Genomic DNA, 23,717 nt, shown 5'->3' with positions numbered 1-23,717 from the left:
GAAAGATACATATATATTTACATAGCATACATTTTTTTAAACTGTGCACACATTTAGTTACCAAGGCTGCCACGTGTCAGGCCCAAAGTCAAGATTCTTTAATCCAAGAGAAATGAAAATCCATGAATCTGGACATTTTTAAGGCTCGATTCTACGTGACCCATATTCAGTTTTTATTGTTTACCTAAGTATTGACACAAAAGTATCTGAAAATCCTTCCTCCAGATGCTGATTTTTGCATTGCCTATCCCTAACGAGTTGTGTTGCTCCCACAGTCCATTCCTGTGGAATGTGAAACAGATGAATTACTGTGCATATCAATAGCTGGCACACTCACATTCACTCACATTCCTGGTGTGAGCCTGTGCCTCTCTGAGGAAAAGACAAGGCTCCTCATATGGAATGGCCTTCAGCTGGTCAACTTATGGGCTAGGGACCCACAATAGAGAATGTGTATTTTATTTTTAAAAACCTTTTATTGTCCTCCTGATCCATTCTCCTGGGTAAGCAAGGTAAGTACTTCAAAGGCAAAATTCTTGTAGGGTGATAACAAACCCAGCAGAATGAAAAGATTCACTGTGGCTTCTATAATGGTCTGTTCTGGATCGAGTCACGTGTTAAGTTTCAGTTCTCTGAAGTGGTCTTCGAGTTAAAGATGATTCCATGATTTCATTTTGTCGAATGAAAAAGGGGGAAAGACAAACATAATATAAAGACCTATAATAATAAGCTACGAACACTTCAATATTCATGAAATGATCTTTTGTGAGATCTCGACCACTTGATGAATGTGGCATTATTAAAATGCTTTGGATCATTTAGTTTTAAAAAGATGATTCTAAAAGAGACATAAATGCAGTCTTTTAATGCAGACAGTGCAAAGCAGAATATAAACTGTTTTGTCTACACTTAATGACAGGACAAGTAATAATGTTTTTAAAATGCAGCAAGAAACACCAAGTTAAAATAATCAAAAATCTCTGCCATAAGCGCAAAAGCTTTCTAGATGCAAATAGTTTTTGAAGACGCTCCAAAGGCTCCCTCATGGATATCATTCAGTCCAGCAGAATGTTATTCAGAATACCTCCTGCAAAGGAATGTCCCTGAAGGGGGGCAGTGGGGCAGGCAGGATGTGGAGCCCCAAGGTCAGGGTCAGGCCTGGAGGCAGCGGTCAGGGTCAGGTCTGTGTTTCCTGGGCAGGTCCATGGGGAGGAGACAGGGTCCAGTGAAGCCGAGCCAGGGAGTCAGGATGCAGCTCAGGATCAAGGAAGCAGAAGGCTGGGTACAGACATAGCTGCAGGGTGGCTGCTGCATGGTTCAGGTGTGGGCAAGATGACCTTTAACACTGCGAAATAAACTCCTAAAAGTGGGGAATGTGCTCTGACAGGGCGATAGACAAACATCCACACCCAGAACCATCTGCACCTAAATGAATTGTAAATAGGTGCAGAAAGTTTCATTTGACCACCCACTCAGAGAGAAGGCTGTATACCCTTCTCAGCTCCCTCTTGGGCAGATTTTTTGAGAATCAATTTTATGACATCCTGTACAGATTAAAAGATGGGCAGGGAGATGTTTTGACCTCATTACGTCTGCTCTGGGGTATCCTGTCCTGAAGACAGAGATGTTCAGGTGACCTGTAGGTGTGTGATGCAAGACTCTGGAGGATGCCATTGCCCATTACATAGATAACACATTCCTGTGACCCGAGTTGGCATCAGGAATACAGAAGTAATAATATTCCCTAAATCTGTTCACCCAACAGCTGTGATGACAGAACAGCCACACAATTGTTACCACAGGTTGGGGGTGAAAGTATCATTGTTCAATCCCATGGTTTTTAGATGCACAACAAAGCCTTTTACTCTGGAAGAGGGATATTGCCTTACAGCAGTTGGAAGTGTTGCAGCTTGGAGGTGGTTTGTGCAAGCCACAACATCCAGGGAAGCTTACACTGTTGCTGCCTGTGCTGTGTTACTCTGTGTACACATATGTGCATGGTCTGTGCATCATCAGAGAACTGCAGAGTCTGCAGAGCTATTGCTGTGACACCTTTTAGAAATGTAACTTAAGTCATTTTTAAAAAAAATCTCAAATCTGTTTTTCAATGCACTTTCAATGGAAACTGAGTTATTTTCTCATGTTAATATACCCAAAAGCCTCATACACATTTTGTATTATAAAACCATATTTGATGAAATATTTACCAGAGGGTTAATCTCAATATATTAATCTCTAGTTTGGGAATATTATGATTGTTTTCCCAATGAAGAGAGGAGCTTCCTGATTCCCTTTGCAAAGGTGTCAGACATTTTGATGACTACATACTTTCTCAGTAATGAACTCTCCCAAACCCATAGGAACTGAGGAGTTCATATGGATACCATAAAACCACATTTGAATACATTTAATAAGTGATTTACTTAGGGTTGATGGGGTTTAACAGCTGCTTACCTATTACTGAGTAATAACAGGTAATTTAATATCCATAGAAAGAGGAAAGAGGGTACTCTTCTAAATGCTAATGAGTATTAACTGTTATAGTGCTCCTGACACCGTTCATACAAGTCCTTTTATAAGAAAAGACAGGAATACAATAGCATACAATAAAGAGGAAATTGCACTCCTCACACCAGTCCCAAAAAGGTAGATATCAGAACCCAAATAGTAACTAGTAAACAGATAAATCCACTGTCATGCAGCTGAGCAGTAAGACAGAGCCAGTCATGCCACAGAGAGATAACACACCTCTGGGGCATAGCAAGACATGGAGAAAAGCTGAGAGCTTTCAGAAAACGAAGAGTGGTTTTGTACAGTAGCGCACACTGTATAGGCTTTACTGTGAGTTTGAAATTGTCCCTCAAGGACTAATTTTTGCTTAATTTAAATACATGCTGTAATGTAAGGAATACAGCACTGTGCACTCGCCAGTATGTGGAAAGACTGTGATTCCGCTGAGGGAATCTGGTGACACAAATTGAGTGAGCAAAGCTTGAGTGATTTAACAATGTCACCGAATCCTTGAAATGGAATTACAGTCTTGAATGTTCACTTTTCAATATTACAATACATATAGAATTTCTCTAACATGAGAGACTTTTTTTACTGAGATTATGGATAAACTGTATTAACTTGAGATTTGTGCTGAATTAGCCACACAGCAAAATTTCACAAATTTTGTGTAGCAAAATTCTGTGGATTTTCTACCACTTATAGAAGATTTTACTTCTGAGAAATTTAGGAAGTCAGAAAAACAACAAAATTATTTGAGGCAAACCTGTATGTTATGATATTTACTGAAAACATCCATTCTTTCTTGTTCCACCCAAAGGCTTCTCATATAGCATGAGGTGATTGGAGTGCTGAGAACCGTATATTTATTTATATTTTTTCCGTGTAAGACCTGTATTAACAGTTTGAAATTTGAGTTACGCCGCTTAATGAAATAGTTTTGTGATCTGTGTATCTATTTTTGCATATTACTCTCTTCCATAGGACTGTATTCAGGAGAATACTTTTTTATTCTGGGCTCGGTATGAAAGTTATTTCTTCTTCATTTTCATCAATTAAATAAAAAGTGAATTAAGTATTAATTAAAACAGAAAGAAGCATGTTAAAAGGAAGAGCACTGTTTTTGTGGACCCTCTAATGAGGGCATTGGATCTCCCATTTTGGAGAAGAGTGAGTCTCATTCAAACTGAAGAGATAAAGCAAGACTAGAGGGATGCTTGGATATTACTATAGTGAAACCATAGGAATACCTTAAACATTTGGGAGATTACTATCTTAATAGCTAGTCGTTTTGCCCACAGGAGAGGAATAATAGGCTTCAGACATGTGATAGCTTTATTAATTGGTAATTTTAGAACTTCCAACTTCCTAAACTCAGACTTTATTTTACCAGAATACTACTACCTTTATGTGCCTCATTTCTCCTCTGGGCTGTGTGTGACATTACCATTGGCAGGGTTTATAGCATCTGGGTGGGTAATCTACTACCTTATATTCGACTTTTTACAGAAATTCTAAAGTTTGAACCATAAATCATCCAGTTTTAAAACTGTAACATAGGAAGGTTTTGAGAAGAGGCCTTACTAGGATTTAAATTTTTTCTACATTGTTAGTTTCTGTGAATCATTTTTCCCTTTCAGTACACTTAATAATGTTGAAATATTAAGCACTGTTGTAACAGCCAAGGCTCAATTTTGAAGTCTCTGATTTGTAAAAGATAGATAATGATGGGTCTTGATGCTTGCAATCTCTGTTCCTAATAGAGATTGCCACATGTAAGACCAGGCATAAGAGGTCTCACTGATAGAAATCAAAGCTTTAGGGCTTTACAAAACATCAAACTCAAGATTTTTTGGGGGTTGTGTTGGAAGGCTCTAGCAATTTCAGTTGAACAGCCACTTGACAGCCACCTAAAACAAATGTTGTGAAACTATCAAGAGAAAATAACTTCTTGTGGTAGTGTCATAAAATCTGATTCTTATGGATAATAAGATGTTTACAATTTTCTGGAAATCTCGAGATGAGCATATTTTATTGTGTGTTCACCTCTTTTAACCTCAGTGCTGGTTACAGCGCAGACTAAAGCACTTGTAGGCAAGAATTTAAACTGCATCTGATCACAATTTCCTCCTCTGACTTGTTATCTTATAAAGCCAGGTCATTGTGTTGTTAATGGTATTGAGAGGACAGCATATGGGGATCCAGAGGCCTGCTTCTCCACCCTCATATGGTGGAAAGTAATAGGAGCTAGGCAATACCACAGGGCAGCAAATGTCCTAAATTTAAAGGAATATGGGGAAGTATTTTGGAGATGTCAAAAAACAAACAAACAAACAAACCTAGATACAGCTGCAGCTTATTATTTTTAAATGTAACCTTTATTAGGAGACTGCTTTTCCTGGTTTATGAATCCCTTACACCTCAAAATGGACAGCTGTACAGATTATACTGAAAAGCATAGTGTCAGATTCTCTTTCTCTCCAAAATCCTCTCTCTGAAGGAATCCTTTATTCTTCCAAATGGCCAGGAAAAGCAGCTTTTACACTGAAGATAGATAGATATTTGCTATATCTGAAAACCATTAATGGCTTTAATGGTTTTACAGTTCACCTCTGCTTTTAATGGTTAATTTTAAGGGTTTTTCATAGAATCTTAGAACTGCTTGTATTGGAAAGGTCCTTAAGATCATTGAGTCCAACTATTAATCCAGCACTGCCAAGCCCAACACTAAATCACGTCCCCAAGTGCCATACGTACAGGGTTTGTGATTCCACCACTCCCCTGGGCAGACTGTTCCAATGCTTGACAACCCTTTCCATTAAGAAATTTTTCCAAATATCCAATCTGAGCCTCCCCTGGTGCAACTAGAGGCCATTTTCTCTTGTCCTATCAGTTGCTATCTGGGCAAAGAGACTGACCCCCACCTGGACACAACTTTGTTTTAGGGAGTTGTAGAGAGTGAAAGGTCCCCTCTGAGCCTCCTTTTCTCCAGGCTAAACATCCTCAGCTCCCTCAGCTGCTCCTTACAGGACTTGTGCTCCAGACCCTTCACCAGCTCCATTGCCCTTCTCTGGACTCCCTCTAGCCCTTAAATGTCTTCCATGTCGTGAGGGGCCCAGAACTGAACACAAGACTTGAGGTGTGGCCTCACCAGTGCTGAGTTCAGGGAGACAATCACTGCCCTGGTCCTGCTGGCCACACTATTTTTCATATAAGCCAGGATGCCATTGGCCTTCTTGGCCATCTGGGCACACACTGGCTCATGTTCAACTGCTGTTACCAGCACTCCCAGGTTCTTTCTGTTTTCCAGCTCTTCTTCCCCTAGTTACAGTGGGGAGGATGCAGACCATCCACAATAGCCACAGCAATGGTTTGGTTAGTCCCAAAAAAGGAAGGAGGAGATCAGACTTCAGAATAGTACCTTGAAGGCGCAGTACCACTTTGAACTTCTGCCTGGTTTGCTATAGATTATGCTTTTTCCTTAGCTTAATGATTATTACAATAGTCATATATTAATTGCTTTTTGCTTTGTGTCAGCTGCAAAATGAAACACATTGCTAGCAAAGTCACTTTTATCCTAACAGAAAACTCCAAAAGAAGGTGACAGGTAACTACTGTTTGTCACTACAAGATTTTTTTAATGTTATCCTGGATGATCAAATAACTAGAGAAAATAAAGTAGTACATTTCCAATTTATACTATTTTAAAAGTTGTATGTTTATTTCTTCTTAGTATCTAACATTACTTAGAGCTTTTTAAGTGCTTCTGTTACCTGCTTTCTAATTTTCCTATTTTCCCTTGTGCTGCAGGGTTTGAGGGAGGAATGTATAAAGTTGAAAATGAGAGTTTTTGATTTGGAACAACAGAATCGAACATTAAGTGTGCTTTTCCAGCAGAAAGTCAAACCAGCTTCTGACCTCCTCCTTCAGGTAGGAAATGGCCTTTGCAGAAAACAGGCTATGAGCTTTATATTTCTTACAATTATAAAATACTTTTCTTCCTTTTAAGGTTATGTCAATAAATGGGAAAAGACAGTTGATAGATTTAATATATTAGAAGAATATCCATTATCTATAATCTGATCCCATTGAAACTGAAACTGTGTGCCAATGAACTGTGACTAGATATTGTGTGCAAATCTGGACAGAGGAGCACACCTGCAGAGTAACTTACTTTTTTTGGTGCTTCTTCACTATGATAAATGGAATGATATGGGTTCATTATCCCTCTGCAGGGGAGAAGCTCGGATTCCTTAACATTCTGCTTGATGGTGAACAGTGTAATTTCCTGTGAGAAGACAGCCCATTTATTTAACTTTTGCCATGTGTGATACTGTTTTGGTTTCAGCTTAGTGTGAGTGCTTAAGAACATCTTCATAGGCTTGGAGTGATTTTTTTTTTTTTTTGCCAATGCTTTATGGGAGTATATAGCTGAGAAACCAAGTGACCTATCTCCCACTCATTTGCCATTCTGGAGTACTAAGAGTTGTTTCAGTATCCCTTTTCATTTGGCAAAGTCCATTATTGTGAGTGAATCCATCACTTTATCACCCTTTTTAGAAGTAGAATTGCTTTGCAGAAGTTCCAACAGATCTGACCATGAGCTGGGAGAACAGCAAATGAGGACTAATTAAACCTTTGCAGGTCATGTCAGCTACATAAGTGATATTAAATGTGCATCTTACTTAAATCCTTGCTGCTCTGCATCTGTATCTCAAAGTAAAATTTGGCCCTTGCACTGTTGCTCAACAGCTGAGGTCTGCTAACTCTCATCAGGCTTGTCTGTTTATTTAGGAAATGTGGTCTTCTCACAGCTGCTGTGAAAGGCAAGGGAATCCCCATGGTGAGGGCAAATAGTCGTAATTACTGTGGAATTCTAAAACACAGGCAGGTTTTTTAATTCTAAAACACAGGCAGGTCACCATTACAGGGATCTGGATTCTTGAGTTATCCTCAGGTTCTTGTTCTGTCTCTTGATTTTTTTGTTGATTTAGGTATTGCTAGGTCAGGACCTCCTCTCTTCTAATTTCTTGTCCCTTGCTCCCTGATTTATTTCACTGTTCTTCCTTCACAGACCCCTGTATAGAGGACTGAGTTATGTTTATCCGTTCACAGTTTCTGACCCATCCACCACAGCATGGATCCTTATTGCTCACTTCTGCTTTTGACAGTCATTTCCCCTGTTCTTTCTTCCTTTTTCTTTCTTTCTCTTTCCTTCTTTCTTTTTTTCCCTTTCTTTTTTCCTTTCCTTTCCTTTCCTTCCTTCCTTCCTCCCTTCCTTCCTTCCTCCCTTCCTTCCTTCCTTCCTCCCTCCCTCCCTCCCCCCCTCCCTTCCCTCCCTTCCCTCCCTTCCCTTCTTTCTTTTTCTATCTTTCTTTTTCCAAAGTGTCTGACTCCAGTCTGTGTTACTTTGGGGTTAGATTGAACATAAGTCATACTCTGTACATTGATTATTATATATATGGCCCCTATTCCCAATTCCTTGTATGGCAATAATAAAGCCAGGTTATTCTAGGAATGTTATGGAAGTGTTAGCTAGCATCTGTAAAATGGGATCAATGCTTTGACTTCAGTTCTTTGAAATCAGATTGTGTGACAGGTGTGAAAGAAGTTGAAAGAGATGAAGTTGTACCAGGTAGAAGAAAGAACGAAATGAAAAACAGGTTTTCCTGAGGGATTCAAACTATTTTCCATCATTATTCTTGCACATATTGGCAGGAACTAATGTGTATAGGTTCCCCTTCCCCTGCTTTTCACTTGGTTTATCTTTATTGTCGGAGGACAAAAGGGAATTAAGTTCATTTGCAAAGTCCAGGTCTTCCTGGAGCAAAATTTGCTGTTACGTTCCTACTGTTGCTATCAACAGGTTTTAACCCCCCTGGGGAAAAAAAAGCAGAGAACAAGTTGCAGTGTACATCAGAAAAAGAAGAACTTTTGTTAAGACATTTCATATGTCCTTTTTTTTACCAAAAAAATACCCCAGTAAATTCATGAGTTTCCAGAAATATAATTATCCTCTAAATGTACTTCAGACTCGAATAATGGTGTGAAGTCTGTGATCTTGAAGTCTGAAATCTGAAGCATATCTGAAGAAGGGTGTTTTCTTAGGACTGAAATTAAACAAATACTGTTGTGTGCCTGCATAGAATTAAAGCACAGTTTGGATTATGTCTTCTTGGAAATACACATAGAGCTCAGTTTTAGAGCAGTAGGTAAATATTGGTTTCAGCATGTCACTCTACAGGAAAGTTCTAAATATGTGCTTAAGGACATTCTTGTTAAATCATGACCCCAATCAAAGTGAATGGGCAAAAACTGTGGGCAAGGGGCAGATGGTGTTTTCACCTTTCCTGTACATTCTGATACAATACAGTTCAATTTTATTTAATACTTATCCCATCCGAGGAGTAGTCATACTTAGTACAACTAGAAATTTTGAAGAATGCCATAGTAGAGGACAGAATCTAAAATAAGTAGTATTAGTTACTTTTTCTGCATATCAGCTTCTGTGATTTGGTTGTATATTACCATCCAATTATTCTGTATTTGACATTAGAAGACTTTTGTATTACAAAGTAAACTTATTTTTTAACCATAAACATTTTGACTTCTCAGATTTCAACAGAAATATAGATTTCTTTTTTAAAAAATTAGAATAGATTTCATCATTACCCTAGGTTTTTTGTATGGTTGATTGCAGAGCAAATAATACATGTTTCATGTCTTAGAAATTAGATTGTTGAAATAATTGATACAAGTGTTTTAAATTTGACTGGAGAGTGATGGCCCCCATACCATACCAACTGCACTTGTTTTGTTTTCATTGTGCTTCTCACACAGTTCAAAAAAACCCTGATTTTGCTACCAATTAAAAAAAAATTCATGTAATATGGTTTTCATGACTGCCTCAGGAATCCTACACCATAAAAATGATATTAAAAGTATTATATTTTCATGCATTTACAAGAAGTGTAAGTACTTATGAAGTTGAAGGTCCTAATAGTATTTTTAAAGCAATATGTATTGAGGCACGTGATGGTGTGTATTTCCATTAAGTCCTTTTCTGCTAGAAATTTTGGTGTGCTTACTGCTTTTAGGGAGTGACACAGATCACTCTTGTAATTAAAAGATAAGTAATGCAGTCTCTGCTGCAAAATGTAAGGAGGAGAAAGAGGTAACTTAGGGTGGTTTTTTTTCACCTCTGATACTGTAGACAGTTTTAAGAGCTACCCTGTCTTTCTGGGAACATTCTTTCTAGCTGAAATGTGTGATTTACAGAACCAGTATTAGAGTAGATAAATAAGGAGAAGGCTGATCAACTTTATTATTATTATTATTGTCATTATTATTATTTTCAGGAAATCTCTCTGAAACAGCTTTTTTAAAATGATGAAGCCTTGGAAAAGTGTTTTGTGTCAACACCACATGAGAAAAAGCAAAAGTTTTAGTTAAAACCTGGCGCACAAGAGTAGCTTCTGCCCAAGCAGCCTTAATTTTCCTCTTTTAATGTGGTTGCTAAAAAGATATTAAATACTGTCTGTCATAGCAAGAGGGGTTTGGGAAATAAAACCAGGAACTCTGTTTTAGTGAGCCTTGTATTTCATCTGCAACTGGGAGAAATAGTTGGGGATAATAGGCAAAGATTAAAAACTGAGCAGAGTAAAACTCATTTGAAGTGAAGAGAGAAATCTGTGGAGGTGATATACAGAAGGATGCTGAAGGGATAAGACAAATCCAAAGAGAGGATGCAAGAGCAGGAATAAGAAGCTTTAGATGAAACTTATCCCTTCTGCTTTGCTCATGACCATGTATAACATCTATGAAAAATATTTTAAATGTCAATATCACTGCATTTCTGTCTTTGTCTTATTTTTCTAAATGATGCAGTGTTTTCTTCACAGAAAACTTAAACTACTAAAATCACCAAATTACAGTGTTTTTCTGCTTCTTAGGTGTGGCATCTCACAGACTTGTTTTGAATGCATTGTGTATAGACTGCTCAGTCTTGAGGCACAGATCTATTTCTTTTAGTTACTCTCTTTTTCCACTCATACCTGAAAGCATAACTACTGGCATTGAACCTAATTTGGATATTACATATCCTTTTACAACAGTGAAGACTTGTATAAAGTTACTGAGGATATCAGGGGTCAGGATTTGCCTTCTGACAAAGAAGCCAGTATTATTTTTTTTTATATTATGTATCTCTGTTTGCACAAATTCAAGATGTTTGCCAGCTGAATTGTTCCCATGGGTGAAGTCCTACTTCCACTTTTCACCTAGAAAGTTACTGTCATGGGGTTTCTGTTATAAAGCCTGCAGGGAATCTTCAGTGAAAGGTATGAAAAAGTGGCAAGTATCAAAATTTATTGAGTTGATTTATTTGATTAAATAAGTAATAAAATTTTCATAGTTGGGAAAGTATAAGATAATATTTCTAATCATAAGATTTACAATGTCTCTGATCCTAAACTATATTTTCATTGCTGTTTTATTTCCATCATAAAAATTCTACTTTATCAACCCCAGAACAAAGCAGGAAGGTCTCTTGAAGCATCTATTTTCTCCTTGTGTTTCTCTGGCCAGATTAGTTACATTTACCACCCATACTGTTTAATTTTAGGTCTAAAATTTTGTCTAAAATTCTACAACACAGTGCACTGAATTCTCAGAAGGTCAATTTAAATATTAATTACTTTATTATAACTGCATTCATATTAGCTCTTTTAATAACCTGAAAACTATGCCCTGATATACAAGGCAGAGTGAAGCTGTATGTGTTTTGATGGAAACAGCAGTACAACTTGGCAGGAAGGGGTAAATTGCAACAGCTGCATTCCAAAGTACATTTCAGTAACTGGACTGTTATATGCTGAGTAGAAGTAGAATTCCCATCTCACATAAACTCGTCCTCTCTTGTGCCTCCAGGCTCTCGAAAGAGCAGGCAACTTCATACCAAGATGAGCAAATTGTATTAAAGTCATGAAACTCCTGCAGTTGGCCTGCTTGTTTGCTTACTTCACATTTATTCCTTTGTATCCATTAGATTGTCAGGGTACGCTTATCTGCAAATCTTCTGAAAAAGTCCATCTCCAGAATGATCTCTGTCCTTTTCTTCTCAGTAAACATATAAATCTAAATAAGGTGTGGCAGTATCTGTAGTGATATTTATTCACTCAAAAATCAGGATTGGTGGCTTGAAGGAGAAGTTAATTCCAGATCTGCTAATTGATTCAGCAGTAATGGAATACTACTTATAAGTTAGGACAATCTGCAGGGCTGTATCAACAGAGAAAAAGATAATCACATAAATGTAAAGCATGTTTGAGATATATTAAGTTTAAATCAGTACATTAACCTTTATCCAAGAATTAGGTTGCTAGTAGAGCACCTATTAAGAGGTCTAATGGTGGGTTTTACGCTACTTGTGGTTATCTGAAGATTTCAGGCTGTAGCCCTACTCTAGTGCTTCCTCCAGTTCAAGGCTACCAAAGTAGCCTTACTGTCCCAGGAAAGAGCCTCCAGCCTTGTAGCCATGAGAAATTATAAGAACGCTTCTCTATGTCAGGAATCAAGATAGTGATCTAGTATGGAACACTCAAAGCTTTTTGAGATTTTCCAGAACAAATTAAAGCAACATTTTCTTCATGTGAAGATACTGTCATTGTTTCCAGTCTTACATTATAACAGTAAACTGATATCTACTTTCTATTTGTGTCATGTCCTCACTCACCAATAACATCTGAGAAGACAGAAAAGCAAAACTTTGAAAGTCTGTGTTTCATCTCAGCTAAAATCATCAACATTAACCATATTTCTTACTTGCCCTGTTTGCAGTGCCAAATATATGCTGAAGAAACATTACACAAATAAAGTATTCATGAGAACCAGCTGGTTAGATGAATGAGTGACCAAAGTCGACGATGAGAGAAGGAGGGGAAACACCCCCCTCTGGAGAAACTCCATCTAACCTCTCTAAGCCATATGACTTCTAGTTTTGAATACACAGCAGTAGCATAATATCTGAAAGAATTTGGCACTGTATCTGATATGCTGCCAGCTCCAGAAGGAGCTCTGACATAAATAGGTGTTTGGGAGGCTACTGGAAATCATTGGATGTCATCCTCAGCAGTGGCTCTCCTCAGGCCATCTCCAGTCACAGGGACTTGTGCTTGTGAGTGTGTAAATCACAGCCATGGTATGTAGATGTCCAAGCAGCCTTGTGGGATCTCTGGAGTGAAATGGCTTCTCTTGTCCCTGAAGAACACCGGTCTGTAATATTGGAGAATCCTGTCATACTCTTTTCCGACTGAGGAAACTGTAAGACTCTCATTCTCAAAACAAGACGTTTGCCAAAGTAATTTGCTGGATCTAAATCTAATTCAGGCTGATAAAGGAACATCACAAAAATTTTTTTTATAGGCCATGGCATGATGTATGAGAGGAGAGGTAGGGTGGTATCCCTCCCAACAGTTCAAGCTAAAGCAAGAACAGAACAATATTTTATTATGAGCGAGTGAGATCAATTAACCTGATAGGTCTGCTCCATCAGTAATTTGCATTTTGGTGATTTACCTTCTTGTCAGACTGTTTTCCCTTATTTCAGCATCTCAGTTCTTAGCAATTTGCTCTCAAACAAAACCAAAACATTAGCTAAAGCTCCCAGGGCATGTAGTTCTGATGAGAATTGTAACAGTTTCAAGAGAAAATTCCTCCCAACTGCTAAGCATTCCTGTGCCCAAGTATTTTAACTAGCCTTGAGAGGTTCCCCAGAAAAGCACTGAAAGGCTTTCCATATCAACACAAATATGAAATTTTGTGATACAGTTCTAAATAGACAATTTTCAGATACCAAATCTAAAAATGAGCTCTTTCCATTATTTATTATTAGAATAAATTGCTACAGCGATACCGAAACCAGTAAATCAAATGAGCAAATAATCTTTAGGAAAGCCACAGGTGATCTTTGGTGAAGTATTTATGAATGATTCTGACTGAGGAGAGCAGGTTTTTTTCAAGTTTTGAGGAAATGTATAGGCATTGTTCTGAAGAGCAAAGACAGTATTTCAGAGTAAGCACGTATCAGGAAAATGGTGGGGCTGTACTGATGTGACAGGCCTTATCGACAAAAGTAAGATTTTTACTGCCTATTTTTAGACAAAGAAAAATAAGCAACTGACAAAGGGTGAACCATAGATTTCTCTTTATTCTATGCATAGATTTTTATTACCAGTGATGATACACATGATGGCAGGAATCCAATATAGCATTTGAAACCCTAAGCAAGTGTGTGGGCAGAGTCATTAAGTACAAGAATGTTTTTCATCATTTTTCCTTTATTGTGTACTTTCTGTATGGGAATAAATTTAAGAAAAAAGGAAGGAATTCCACAATAGGAAACAGTATTGCTGTCTTCCTTTCCAGACTTGTCCTGTGCTTCACACTTCTAATAAACATTAGAAAAATATACTTTTTTTATTCCATGCAGTTATATGTACAATGCTTTTGAATAATCTTTTGGCCCGTTGTGTTTGTTGAATGTATTAGCAAGATGTATTAGCAACTTATCATGTGAATCCCTACATAAATGGTCAAGTGTGAGTACAGAGGCTGCTTAGAATCAGCCTGTATTCTAGACTGTGAACTTAGTGAAAACTCCATGAGTTACTCATATGTTTGTGTTCTGTATGAAACATAACAATTTTTTGTCTGCTATGTTTCTGATTTTGAAGTTTACAGACTTTTTTTAATATATAGTTGTTGTATTTAAGTGAGGAGTCATTCATTCGGGTTCCTTTTCTAAATGGGAAAATCTTTCTCACTGACATTCTGATAGCAAAAATTAGCATGGATTTGTTCTAATGTTATCACGGTATGTGATGTGGTAAGTACAAGCCATGTGTTACATATAAAAGGGCGAGTTCATGTCATTAGGTCAGCTTTTAAAGCCTCTTAATTTTGGATTTCACGGTGGAATAAAATAGTAGCCACTGCAAGTCCTGCTTAAATGTAGTATGCTCAAGCAACAGGTGTGCTGAGTAATTGTTTTCTCATCATGGTGCATATTTCACACTCTGTAACTCCCAAATGAAATACCAAAAGAATGTATAAAATTAAATGATTCAAAGATTTAAAGGGCTCTTTCTTGTGGTAAAGTGGAAATCTATTGAAATTCTAAAGCATTACAGAAATATAACCTTTGTTATTACAGTTCTGTCATTTTCTTCTTATTGCACCAATGGAGTTAAGTGTGTCATTCATATTTGTTTTCTTAAGACTTTGAGGCTTAAATAAAGGATAACTGTGCAAAACTGTATATGAGACAACAATAGATAAAGGATTCATTTCATCTCTTATTACACGCAGTACATATAAAACTTCATTTATTTTTGCTTTATAACTGTAGTTTTGTTACTATTGTTTAAGAGCAGTGGCACATTGAATACAAGAAACAATATGGAATTATGGCTTTTTTACTGAGAAATAGGTGTTCCAATAAGTACTCTGCTTGGTAACATTTAAACTGTTCAGATTATATCAGGTCAGTGTAATTTGCTGGTAATATAAAATTACACATTCCATCAAATGAAACAAACTTACATTATGCTAAGTGGGTTGAAGCACATAAGATTACTCAATAGGTATTTTCTGTTGCCATCTGTTATGAAAAAATTAATTTTCCTGTGATATACTTTATATTTTTTGTATACTCTTACAGATACTGTGCATAGAAGAAAGAGTTGCTAATTAGAACAAAATGTTGCTCATAGTGAATCATAAAACACCTACCGAACCAACCCCATCTTTTAGGATTGAATTTTACTAATGCTCTCCTTTGTTTCCCAAATGACCTATCTTCTTTAATGATGGTTTGGATACTGGTAAGATTCAAATCCTCATCCAAAGGCCGTGACACTATTGACTACATCTCTGTTGACTTCGCTGAGAATGTGAAATACTGTATTGCAAGATAAAATCAGCACGTAGGTGCTCAGTGAAACTGAAGAGTCCATTAGTGCCTTAACTCTTAAATTACCGTCTGGGTATCTCTCTTGATAAGGACAAGCTAAAAGGAAAAGTTACCCTTGTCATTAAATCTTTAACAATGTGATACTGACAGACTTGAGTCTTTCTGTATTTTTAGCATTTTTAGACTGCATTCATGCCTTTTTCTTTCTCTAGATAGGGCAAACTGTGTTTCATTAGTCACTGACTGATGTCTGAGTACATGAAAGTGCAGTGCTTTTTCTGTGTCCTGTATGCATTACAAGGGCATCTTCAACATTATGAATTAAACTCCAACTTACTGCACTGGAAGTATGGAAAGACTGCCAAAGTAATGGCATCTTGATATAATATCAGTGCTTTAAAAATCTCAAACATACTCCCACTCTTCAGGTCATCTTTTTGATATACAATTTCAGAGATGAGCTACTTAATTTTTGTAGTGTTTTTATCCTAGATTTTTATATTCAGTTATATTTTAAAAGCAGAAATGCTCCATCATTTTTTAATAAGTTTCCTATCACTTAATATTAACTCCTTTTCTCTAAATAAACCTTGTGTATTTTTTCTGTACAGTAGATCCAGGCACTGGTGGCACAGGTCTAGGCATAATTATTATGAATTATAGATACTGCAAGTGTGAGCACGAATCAGAGATTAGCACTGTATTTTAGAGGCTCACTTAGATTTATTCCACTAAATGATCCTTGGGAGATTTTGACAATAATCAGAAATATGGGTACTCTCCGCTCTGCTACCAGTCTTCACCAGTTCATGGGGGAACAACAAATAGAATAAACCATTAATTTAGCTCTTTAGGTCCTTCATGCACACAGGACCAGGCATTGTGCTGAGCTCTTTTAAAAATCTAGCTACTTATCTTGTGCCAAAATGGGAGCTGACCCCTTTTGAAATTCCTATATAATACCTCCTAAGCCCTGCTTTTATCTACCATGAAAAAAACGATCTATTCACAAGGGCACAGATTCCTAATCAAATGTTGGTTGGCACGGCTTCTTCTGAGCAGAGACAGCTGCTGAGAGAGTTTGCAATTCTTAGCCATCTATGCCAGAGGTAAAGCTCCCAGCTGCTCCCAGCCCGGGGCAGGTTGCCTCTGGTAGTGGGAAGAGGATTCTTCTAGGGGACTCTTCCAGGGGACTCTTCCCTGCCGTCGTACACCAGGGCTTAGCCCAAGCACTCACAAGGCCAGTCCAAGTCCTTGGAGGGTGTGGTACCCTCCCTTGCAGGAGCAATGACTGACATTTCCCATTTTCCATTTCCTAGTATTCTGCTGGCAGGGCAGTAGGAGCAAGGTGCAGATGAACATGGGCAGCGCAGGTCTGTATCCTCATATCCTCCATGCATCCACTATGGAGCATGGTACCAACCCTCCCTGTTGGTACCAGCACTGGCTCTCCCACCTCACCTGCGTTTCAATTTTAGCAAGTTTATTAGCTTGCATGACCAGACTGATTGTGAGATCCTTCTGAAGTTTATCATCGTTCAAGAATAGGTTGGTGGAATTCCAGAATTCTAAAGACTTGAGATGCTTATTGAGATCACCAGATCTACAGAGTTGTACTCCATCTTGCACACAAGCCCTATTTTTTTTTTTATATCAGGATAAATGTTGCAGAACTTGAAGTGCCCTTTCGAGATGGCAAGTGGTCAGACTTGAGACTTCCAAAAATGAAATTAGTTTGGTTGGTTAGACCATGGTGCTGACAATACCAACACCATGGGTTTGATCCCCATATAGGTCATTCACTTAAGAGCTGGACTTAATGATCCTTGTGGGTCTCTTCCAACTCAGAATATTCAGTGATTCTGTGATACCACAACAAAGGTACACTATGACCCTCTAGAAACTTTGTTTCTGAAAAAACAGCAAAGTTGGGGAAGTCTACGGGACAATTCTCGACCTGTCAGAAATTCTTTTCATTTCAGTAGTAGAAGTGAAGCCAATAATTCCTACCAGCTGGGAACCTGCCCACTTACTCTTTCTAAATTATACTTTAAGTAAGTACTTTTTAGGAAAGAAGATAGAATCAAATACCTTGTATCCAGGTATTCAAGATAAAAGTCTCTCCTTATTAGAAATTATTCTGTCAGAAACAAAAACAATGCATTAGAGTTGGAGAAAAAATACATATGTAAAAACCTTAAACTAACAATAAAGGTATTTCTTGAAATTCTCCTCCTACTTTTAAATTCCTTTCAGTTCATATGTCATTTCGACAATATTACACACACACAGGCGCACAGGCACACACAGACAAAAGAGGGTGGAGGGATGGAGAAACCTTTTAATGCATAATACTGAGGCAAGGAAAATATGGCTTGTTCAACATTAACCTTGACAAATTCATGCTCTTGTCATTTAAATGAATGAACCTTTCCAGAGTCTAGATTGCTGGACCTTGGGAAACAGCAGTGAGGAAGGATTGCAAAAATGTTGCTCATCTCTCAAATTATTTTTCTGAGTAAATGAATGATTTCATTGAAATCCAAATAAGGATGAATCTGCTCACTTGAATCACCTGTTCACAGCCAATGAACTTTCGTGTGAACGGTGCTTACCCTCCTCGGTTGCCATGTATTGATCTAAAACTTCTTCCCCGAGCCTTCACTCTGCTTTTCCTCCTACAGGCAAAAGGTTAGAGTTAGATAATAGTATTAATTTTCCAGACATCTGCACATGTTTTAATAGCCTTTAGAAGGTTTGAAATGGTTTCTGTTTGACCACCACAGGGCTAAAATGCCATTAAGACTTAGATTGTAGCAATACATAACAATCATAGCCCTGTAGTTCAACCTGGCAATAAAAAAGCTAATTTATTTTATCGGAGATTTAAATTAATGTGATGAACTCCTTTCTCAACAGGAGCTGTAATGCCACTCTTACAAAAAAATACGATGGCCCTGCGTATTTTCAAAACCAGATAGAACTCTTGTGACAAACCTTGTGTATGTACTGTATGTGCTTTTTGGAGTGTTTGCATGTGTGTGTGTGTTCATATAATACTACTTACTGTTCCTGAGACCATTTTGTTTTTTCTGTCATATCTTCATTGCTAGTCTCATTTTTTCTACCATCTAGCTCATAGGCTCAGCAAGAAGAAAGTGATTAATAGGACAGTCTCCAGTGTTAGCGTTGGGGTTTTTTTACCACCTTGAGAACTGGAATTTTCTTGTGGACAAAAAATATTGCTGGTTAGGTAGTCAGTTTAAAATAGCTTTTTAAAACAGATGTGTGCATTTTAAAAGGAGATTTTTTAAAATCTGTGAAAGAAATACTTAGAGCTCAGACAGTTATCATTTCCAACTATATGCCAGAGGAAAGCTTCAGCTTATCCCATTATAAAGTGATAAAGCAGCATTTGATGGCAGCAGCTTCTGTGATGAAATGATCATGGCAGCACTGAGAACGAATCTAATAAGGGAATTGATCTCTAGATTCCAATTCTGTAAGAGCCAACATCGATCAACATAAATGTCAATAAGAAGATCGTACTGAGGTCTGCCTAATTCCTTTAGATTATTTTGGGGCATAGTCAGAAAGTGAACGTGAAAATGAATTTTAAAATGTAGGAATCAAAAAAGCAACGACCAATATTATGTTGTGCTACCAGGAATATCACTGACTGTCATAGTATGAGCAATTTAGTGGCGTATTGGAATTAGTAAGTAGCTTTTAATCATATAAAGATTGATAATGCAATGACTTGCAGAAGCAAGACTGAAAGTCTGTTCTTTTCCCCTGTGTTTTTATATTAAAGCATTTCTTAAATACAGTGAAATAATAAAAAACAGCCCACCTTTTTACTGCTGAAATGGAGATAGCACGTGTAGGGCATGCCAGAAAAGATTAATGGTATAGTTCTTCCTTGTTATAGGAGTTCAGTATAAAGTTGTTTCCTAGACTCATTCTGACAATGCTGGAATGTTAAAAACAAAATGGTTTTGTTTGTGAACAGTGTAACAACAGGAGATGTCAGGATGTGCAGGATTCTTACCTTTTACTCTTTGGTGTTTCCTTAATTCATAGCACCTACATGATGCTGGTCCTCATTTAGCACAGTGGAATTAACATATTAAGAAGCATTAGATCAATAGAAAGACATTTACAAAAATAAGAAAGAAGATCCAAATATGTACTTAATAAGAGGCTCGACTCTTGCACAACACTATTCTCACAGCAGTGGTGTTTTACCATACTCCAAGGAGTCTTCCATTTGCAAGCTTGTTGAAAACATTTTTTCATTAATTATTCACATTCTGACTAGCTGATTACCCAGTCATTGATGTAAACTGTTGACTTTACAGTAATTACTAACCACAGGGAACTTTAAACATACATTTTCCTAAGAAATTAAATTAGCTCATTTTAATATTATTGCAATATTTACAGACTCCTACCATAGTGCTATTAAAATGAGAACTAACACTTTGGAATCTCAAAGCTTGAAAACACTGATAGACTTATAAAATGAAAATTAGGATCAGAGAGGATTACTTTGTGTCTTTCAATGTAACTTTCATTTAAAGCAGTTTATGAAAATTAATAAAATTAAAGATTTGGAACAGGAGCAATTTTAGCCTTACATTAATGTTGCCAACTCTCTGAAGAATGCAGGGAGATTATGTTATTTGTGTTTATATATCAAGTGCCTGCTTAATACCTCCCAATTTATACCCTAGAATATAAGTTTCCAGCCTTCTGAGTTACTTTGGAATCTAATTCACTGGGTTTTGCCATCTCTGGCTGGCTCAATAATAATATAGATTCACAAGGTTGGAAAATCTGCAGCGGACACAAATGAAACCTTTGTTTTACTTTTTGTGCTGAATTTGCCTTGTTAACAGGATTTTCTGGTGTAGTTTTAGCACCTTAATCTTCCATACAAATGTTTGTATATCATACACTTGTACTTTGTCTTGGATGTTGTCTTAAGTCTCAGTAAACTTGCCTAGAGGATTTGCGTGAAAAATTGACAAACCACTATTAATTCTGGGTTTGTATTTAAAGTCTAAAATCTTCTGCATATGTTTTTTAACAAAGTGTGCCTAGTAGGAGGAAAAACCCACAAAAAACCAGATAGAAAATCAAATTAGGACTTTCATGGAAGCAATTCAAATCCATTCACTTCACTTGAAATTTATGGAATAGCTGAAAGCTTCCTCTTTTTTTGGTAGTAAGAACTCATTTATCATACTGAAATATATTTTACAATTAATCCTTTAATATTCGTTTATGTATAACTCTTCCTCCTATTACCACTGAGCAATACTGCATGTCTGTGATTGTTTCCTGTATTTTACACAGCTGTAGGTAAAACCAGTAAAGTCTCCAACTGTTTGCTCATACCACTGTAAGAGTTGTCCTGGGGTTCACTTACTGTGTATTAACCCCCTCCTCTCACCACAAACAAATACAACCAGCTATAGTGATGGTCTCTGCAGTAAAGCTGTTGAGAACCCTCACAGCAACATACTGAGCAAACTGAGGTAATCTGTCAAGACAGACCTTAAGAAAAAACAGAATAATAAATGTGAGCGCCAACATCCAGGCCTGTACAAAGTATAGTGGAGTTTGAGACTTCTGAGTTGCTTTACCTGAGCTGTATAATGTTGCATTATACACTTTTGACAAATATCAAGTATCTTCATTAACAGCTTGGTCTGTTGTAAATGGTGTCTGTAGCAACCTAGAAATAGAAAAAAATAGGTCAGTGTGGTGCATTAGCTTTACAATCAGAAGTTATATGTTCTTGCCTGTGCAGAGCTATATTAATAGCTTTTAGAAGTCTAAGAAGTAATGAACATATAATTACCTAGCATAAGGGAGGAGTATTTTAAACAGTCAAAGGCTGTTCGTTTCTCACTCCTGTTTTAGCCCCAATCCTGTACATGGTTAAACACAGCCCAGCCGTAGGAGAAAGTTGTTCCCTGACAAGCTGACCTCATATTGCATGTTCTCCTAAACGTCTCCTGTGGCTAAGTCCTGTTGCCCATGTTGCACAGCTTTATTCACTTTCTCTAGGTGATGTCCTGCAGCAAAACAGTAGGGTCAGAAGGGAGCTGTGGGGAACCTTTGCTCCAATGCCTCATTGATACTTCACTATTTTCTCTTACCTGGTTGCTTTATGCAAAATTTTGGTGCTTAAAGAAATGCACAGGTACAGATCAGTTGGTAATTGTTGCTACAAGTACAAGTGAAAATATGAATCTAAATATTTGTTGCAAAATAATCTCAAATAGTCAAACCTGTAACAAATTTTATAAGCTGTATAAATGCAGAAGGATTGTTGAACTGTCATCTTACTACCAGTGAACATGAGCATGGACTCAGGACATGACCCTAGTGCTGAGAGCAAGAAAAGTCAGTATCTGATTCTGGTGTTTCTTCCTTTGAAAATATTGAACTTCCTCTATTGTGATTCCCTTCATCCAGGAATAACAGCTGTTTTCCTATTTCTTCATCCTTTAAAAGAGACCATCCTTGGTTTCTTTTTAACGTGCTTGGGAAAAAAATAGAGAGACATGGGCCTATCTGGATGTTCCATGTAGTTTATAGATATGTCCCTGTTTTATTCCCAGAACTGGCACCAAACCCCCCCCCCCCACATTATTAACTCTTTACTTCTGGATAGAAATACAAAAACGTGGTTGTGCCTAAGGGACCATGTTTCATGCTGAAACTGGTGAAAAGCAGTAAAAAAGACAGGAATGCTTCTTTAAAGACACACTGTGTTCTGCAGCTGAACCACAGTAATGTTAGGCTTCATATTAGTCTGAAATACTTATAGTAGTCAGAATCAGAAGTAAGTTTGCAGTGTTAGGATAAATTACAGTTGCAAAGCAAATTAGCAGAGATTTAGAAGGAAAGAAGGTGCCTCTATTTTCACAATTAAATGTCCTTTAAAATACCCTAAAGGATATAGGCATAAAAAGCAATCTGGGATGGCATATACCCTGCACAGAAACTCTACTGGGAAGCTGCCTTTTTTTGGATGCAGAAAGCAGCTGGAAAGATGAAAAGTTCCTAACCCAACTGGTTAATTAATGGGAAGTGCTTAATGTACAAATTGCTGTTGCCATTATAAACTGTGAAAATGGAAAGAATAATTTTCATAGAATCATAGACTCGTTTGGGTTGGAAGGGAGCTAAAAGCTCACCTTGTTCCAACCCCCCTGCCACAGGCAGGGGTGCCATTCACTAGACCAGGTTTTCATTTACACAAAGTTAAAACAGTGATGGCCATGAAGTTCTGTTTATACTAAATGAATAGTAGGAAAGTAGGACATAATTCGGAATTTTCTATTAAATACACAACTTCCATAGCTGGAAAAAAATTATTATAATCTTATTTTCTTGGCATCAATTATATACAATAAAATATCAGGCATTGCTGAATGTGCACAGTATACAATTGAAAGTACATTTCCTATGTTAGCGATTATTAGAATTAAATAAAATGGAAGCATCTTTTTGCAGCTTTCACTTTTTCTTCATATTTGGCTGCTTTTTTTGACAACTACTAGTTCTGTTCGCTTTAAAAAGCAGAATTACCATATGTCAGAAGCATATGTATTGCAAACTCTTATTTGTCTGAAGGCAAAGTCTATTTCTACTTTCAGAGGGTTTATTATTTTTTCCTGAACTATACTTAATTTTCTTCTTAGTTCCAGAATATTTAGTGGATGAGAAATTCAGACTTTGTATTTTGAACAGCGCATTTTCCTAATCTGGGTAATTTATGATGGAATAAGTGAAGGATGTTTTCTCATCTCCAGCTGAACACCCTCTCTGGAATTTATCTAAGGACTGCAAAAATTCAGATTTTGTTTCATGAAAGATTATACTTCCACATAAACTAATAGTATGAAATAGCATACCTAATAATATTTTTTACTTCTGTGGTCTGCTATCTATGTGTAATGGAAATGTAGTATAAACTACTATTTCTGTAAGATCTTTGAAACTAAAGTTCATGCTAGATGTGGTTTGTTCATAGCTGCTTCTGATGCATATGGCAGTTAAAAATGAACAAGGGAACAGGAAAGTGAGATAAGTCAGATGATTGTGAACAAAACAGTCAGCTAGAAAGAGCTCTTGTCTTTCATGAACCTCTCGTACACCTATAAAGATATTGTTATATCAGCACTTGTATTGCACTTCTATTATGCTTTTTAACTCA

At 37.2% G+C, this 23,717-nt stretch overlaps 1 protein-coding gene across 1 annotated transcript in view; it reads left to right on the top strand.

The window, feature by feature from the left end:
- The window catches only part of NCKAP5 (NCK associated protein 5), a 373,153-nt gene that overhangs the window by 279,073 nt on the left and 70,363 nt on the right, over positions 1-23,717 (top strand). Inside the window, exon 10 of the mRNA XM_027637160.1 lies at positions 6,322-6,441. Coding sequence (XP_027492961.1) covers positions 6,322-6,441 — 120 coding nt within the window. The remainder of the gene's footprint in view (positions 1-6,321; positions 6,442-23,717) is intronic.

Source organism: Corapipo altera, unplaced genomic scaffold (genome assembly GCF_003945725.1).
Source record: "Corapipo altera isolate COAL_440 unplaced genomic scaffold, ASM394572v1 45, whole genome shotgun sequence".
Taxonomy (NCBI): domain Eukaryota; kingdom Metazoa; phylum Chordata; class Aves; order Passeriformes; family Pipridae; genus Corapipo; species Corapipo altera.
The sequence above is the reverse complement of the archived record's forward strand: the minus strand, read 5'-3'. Positions and strand labels throughout refer to the sequence as shown.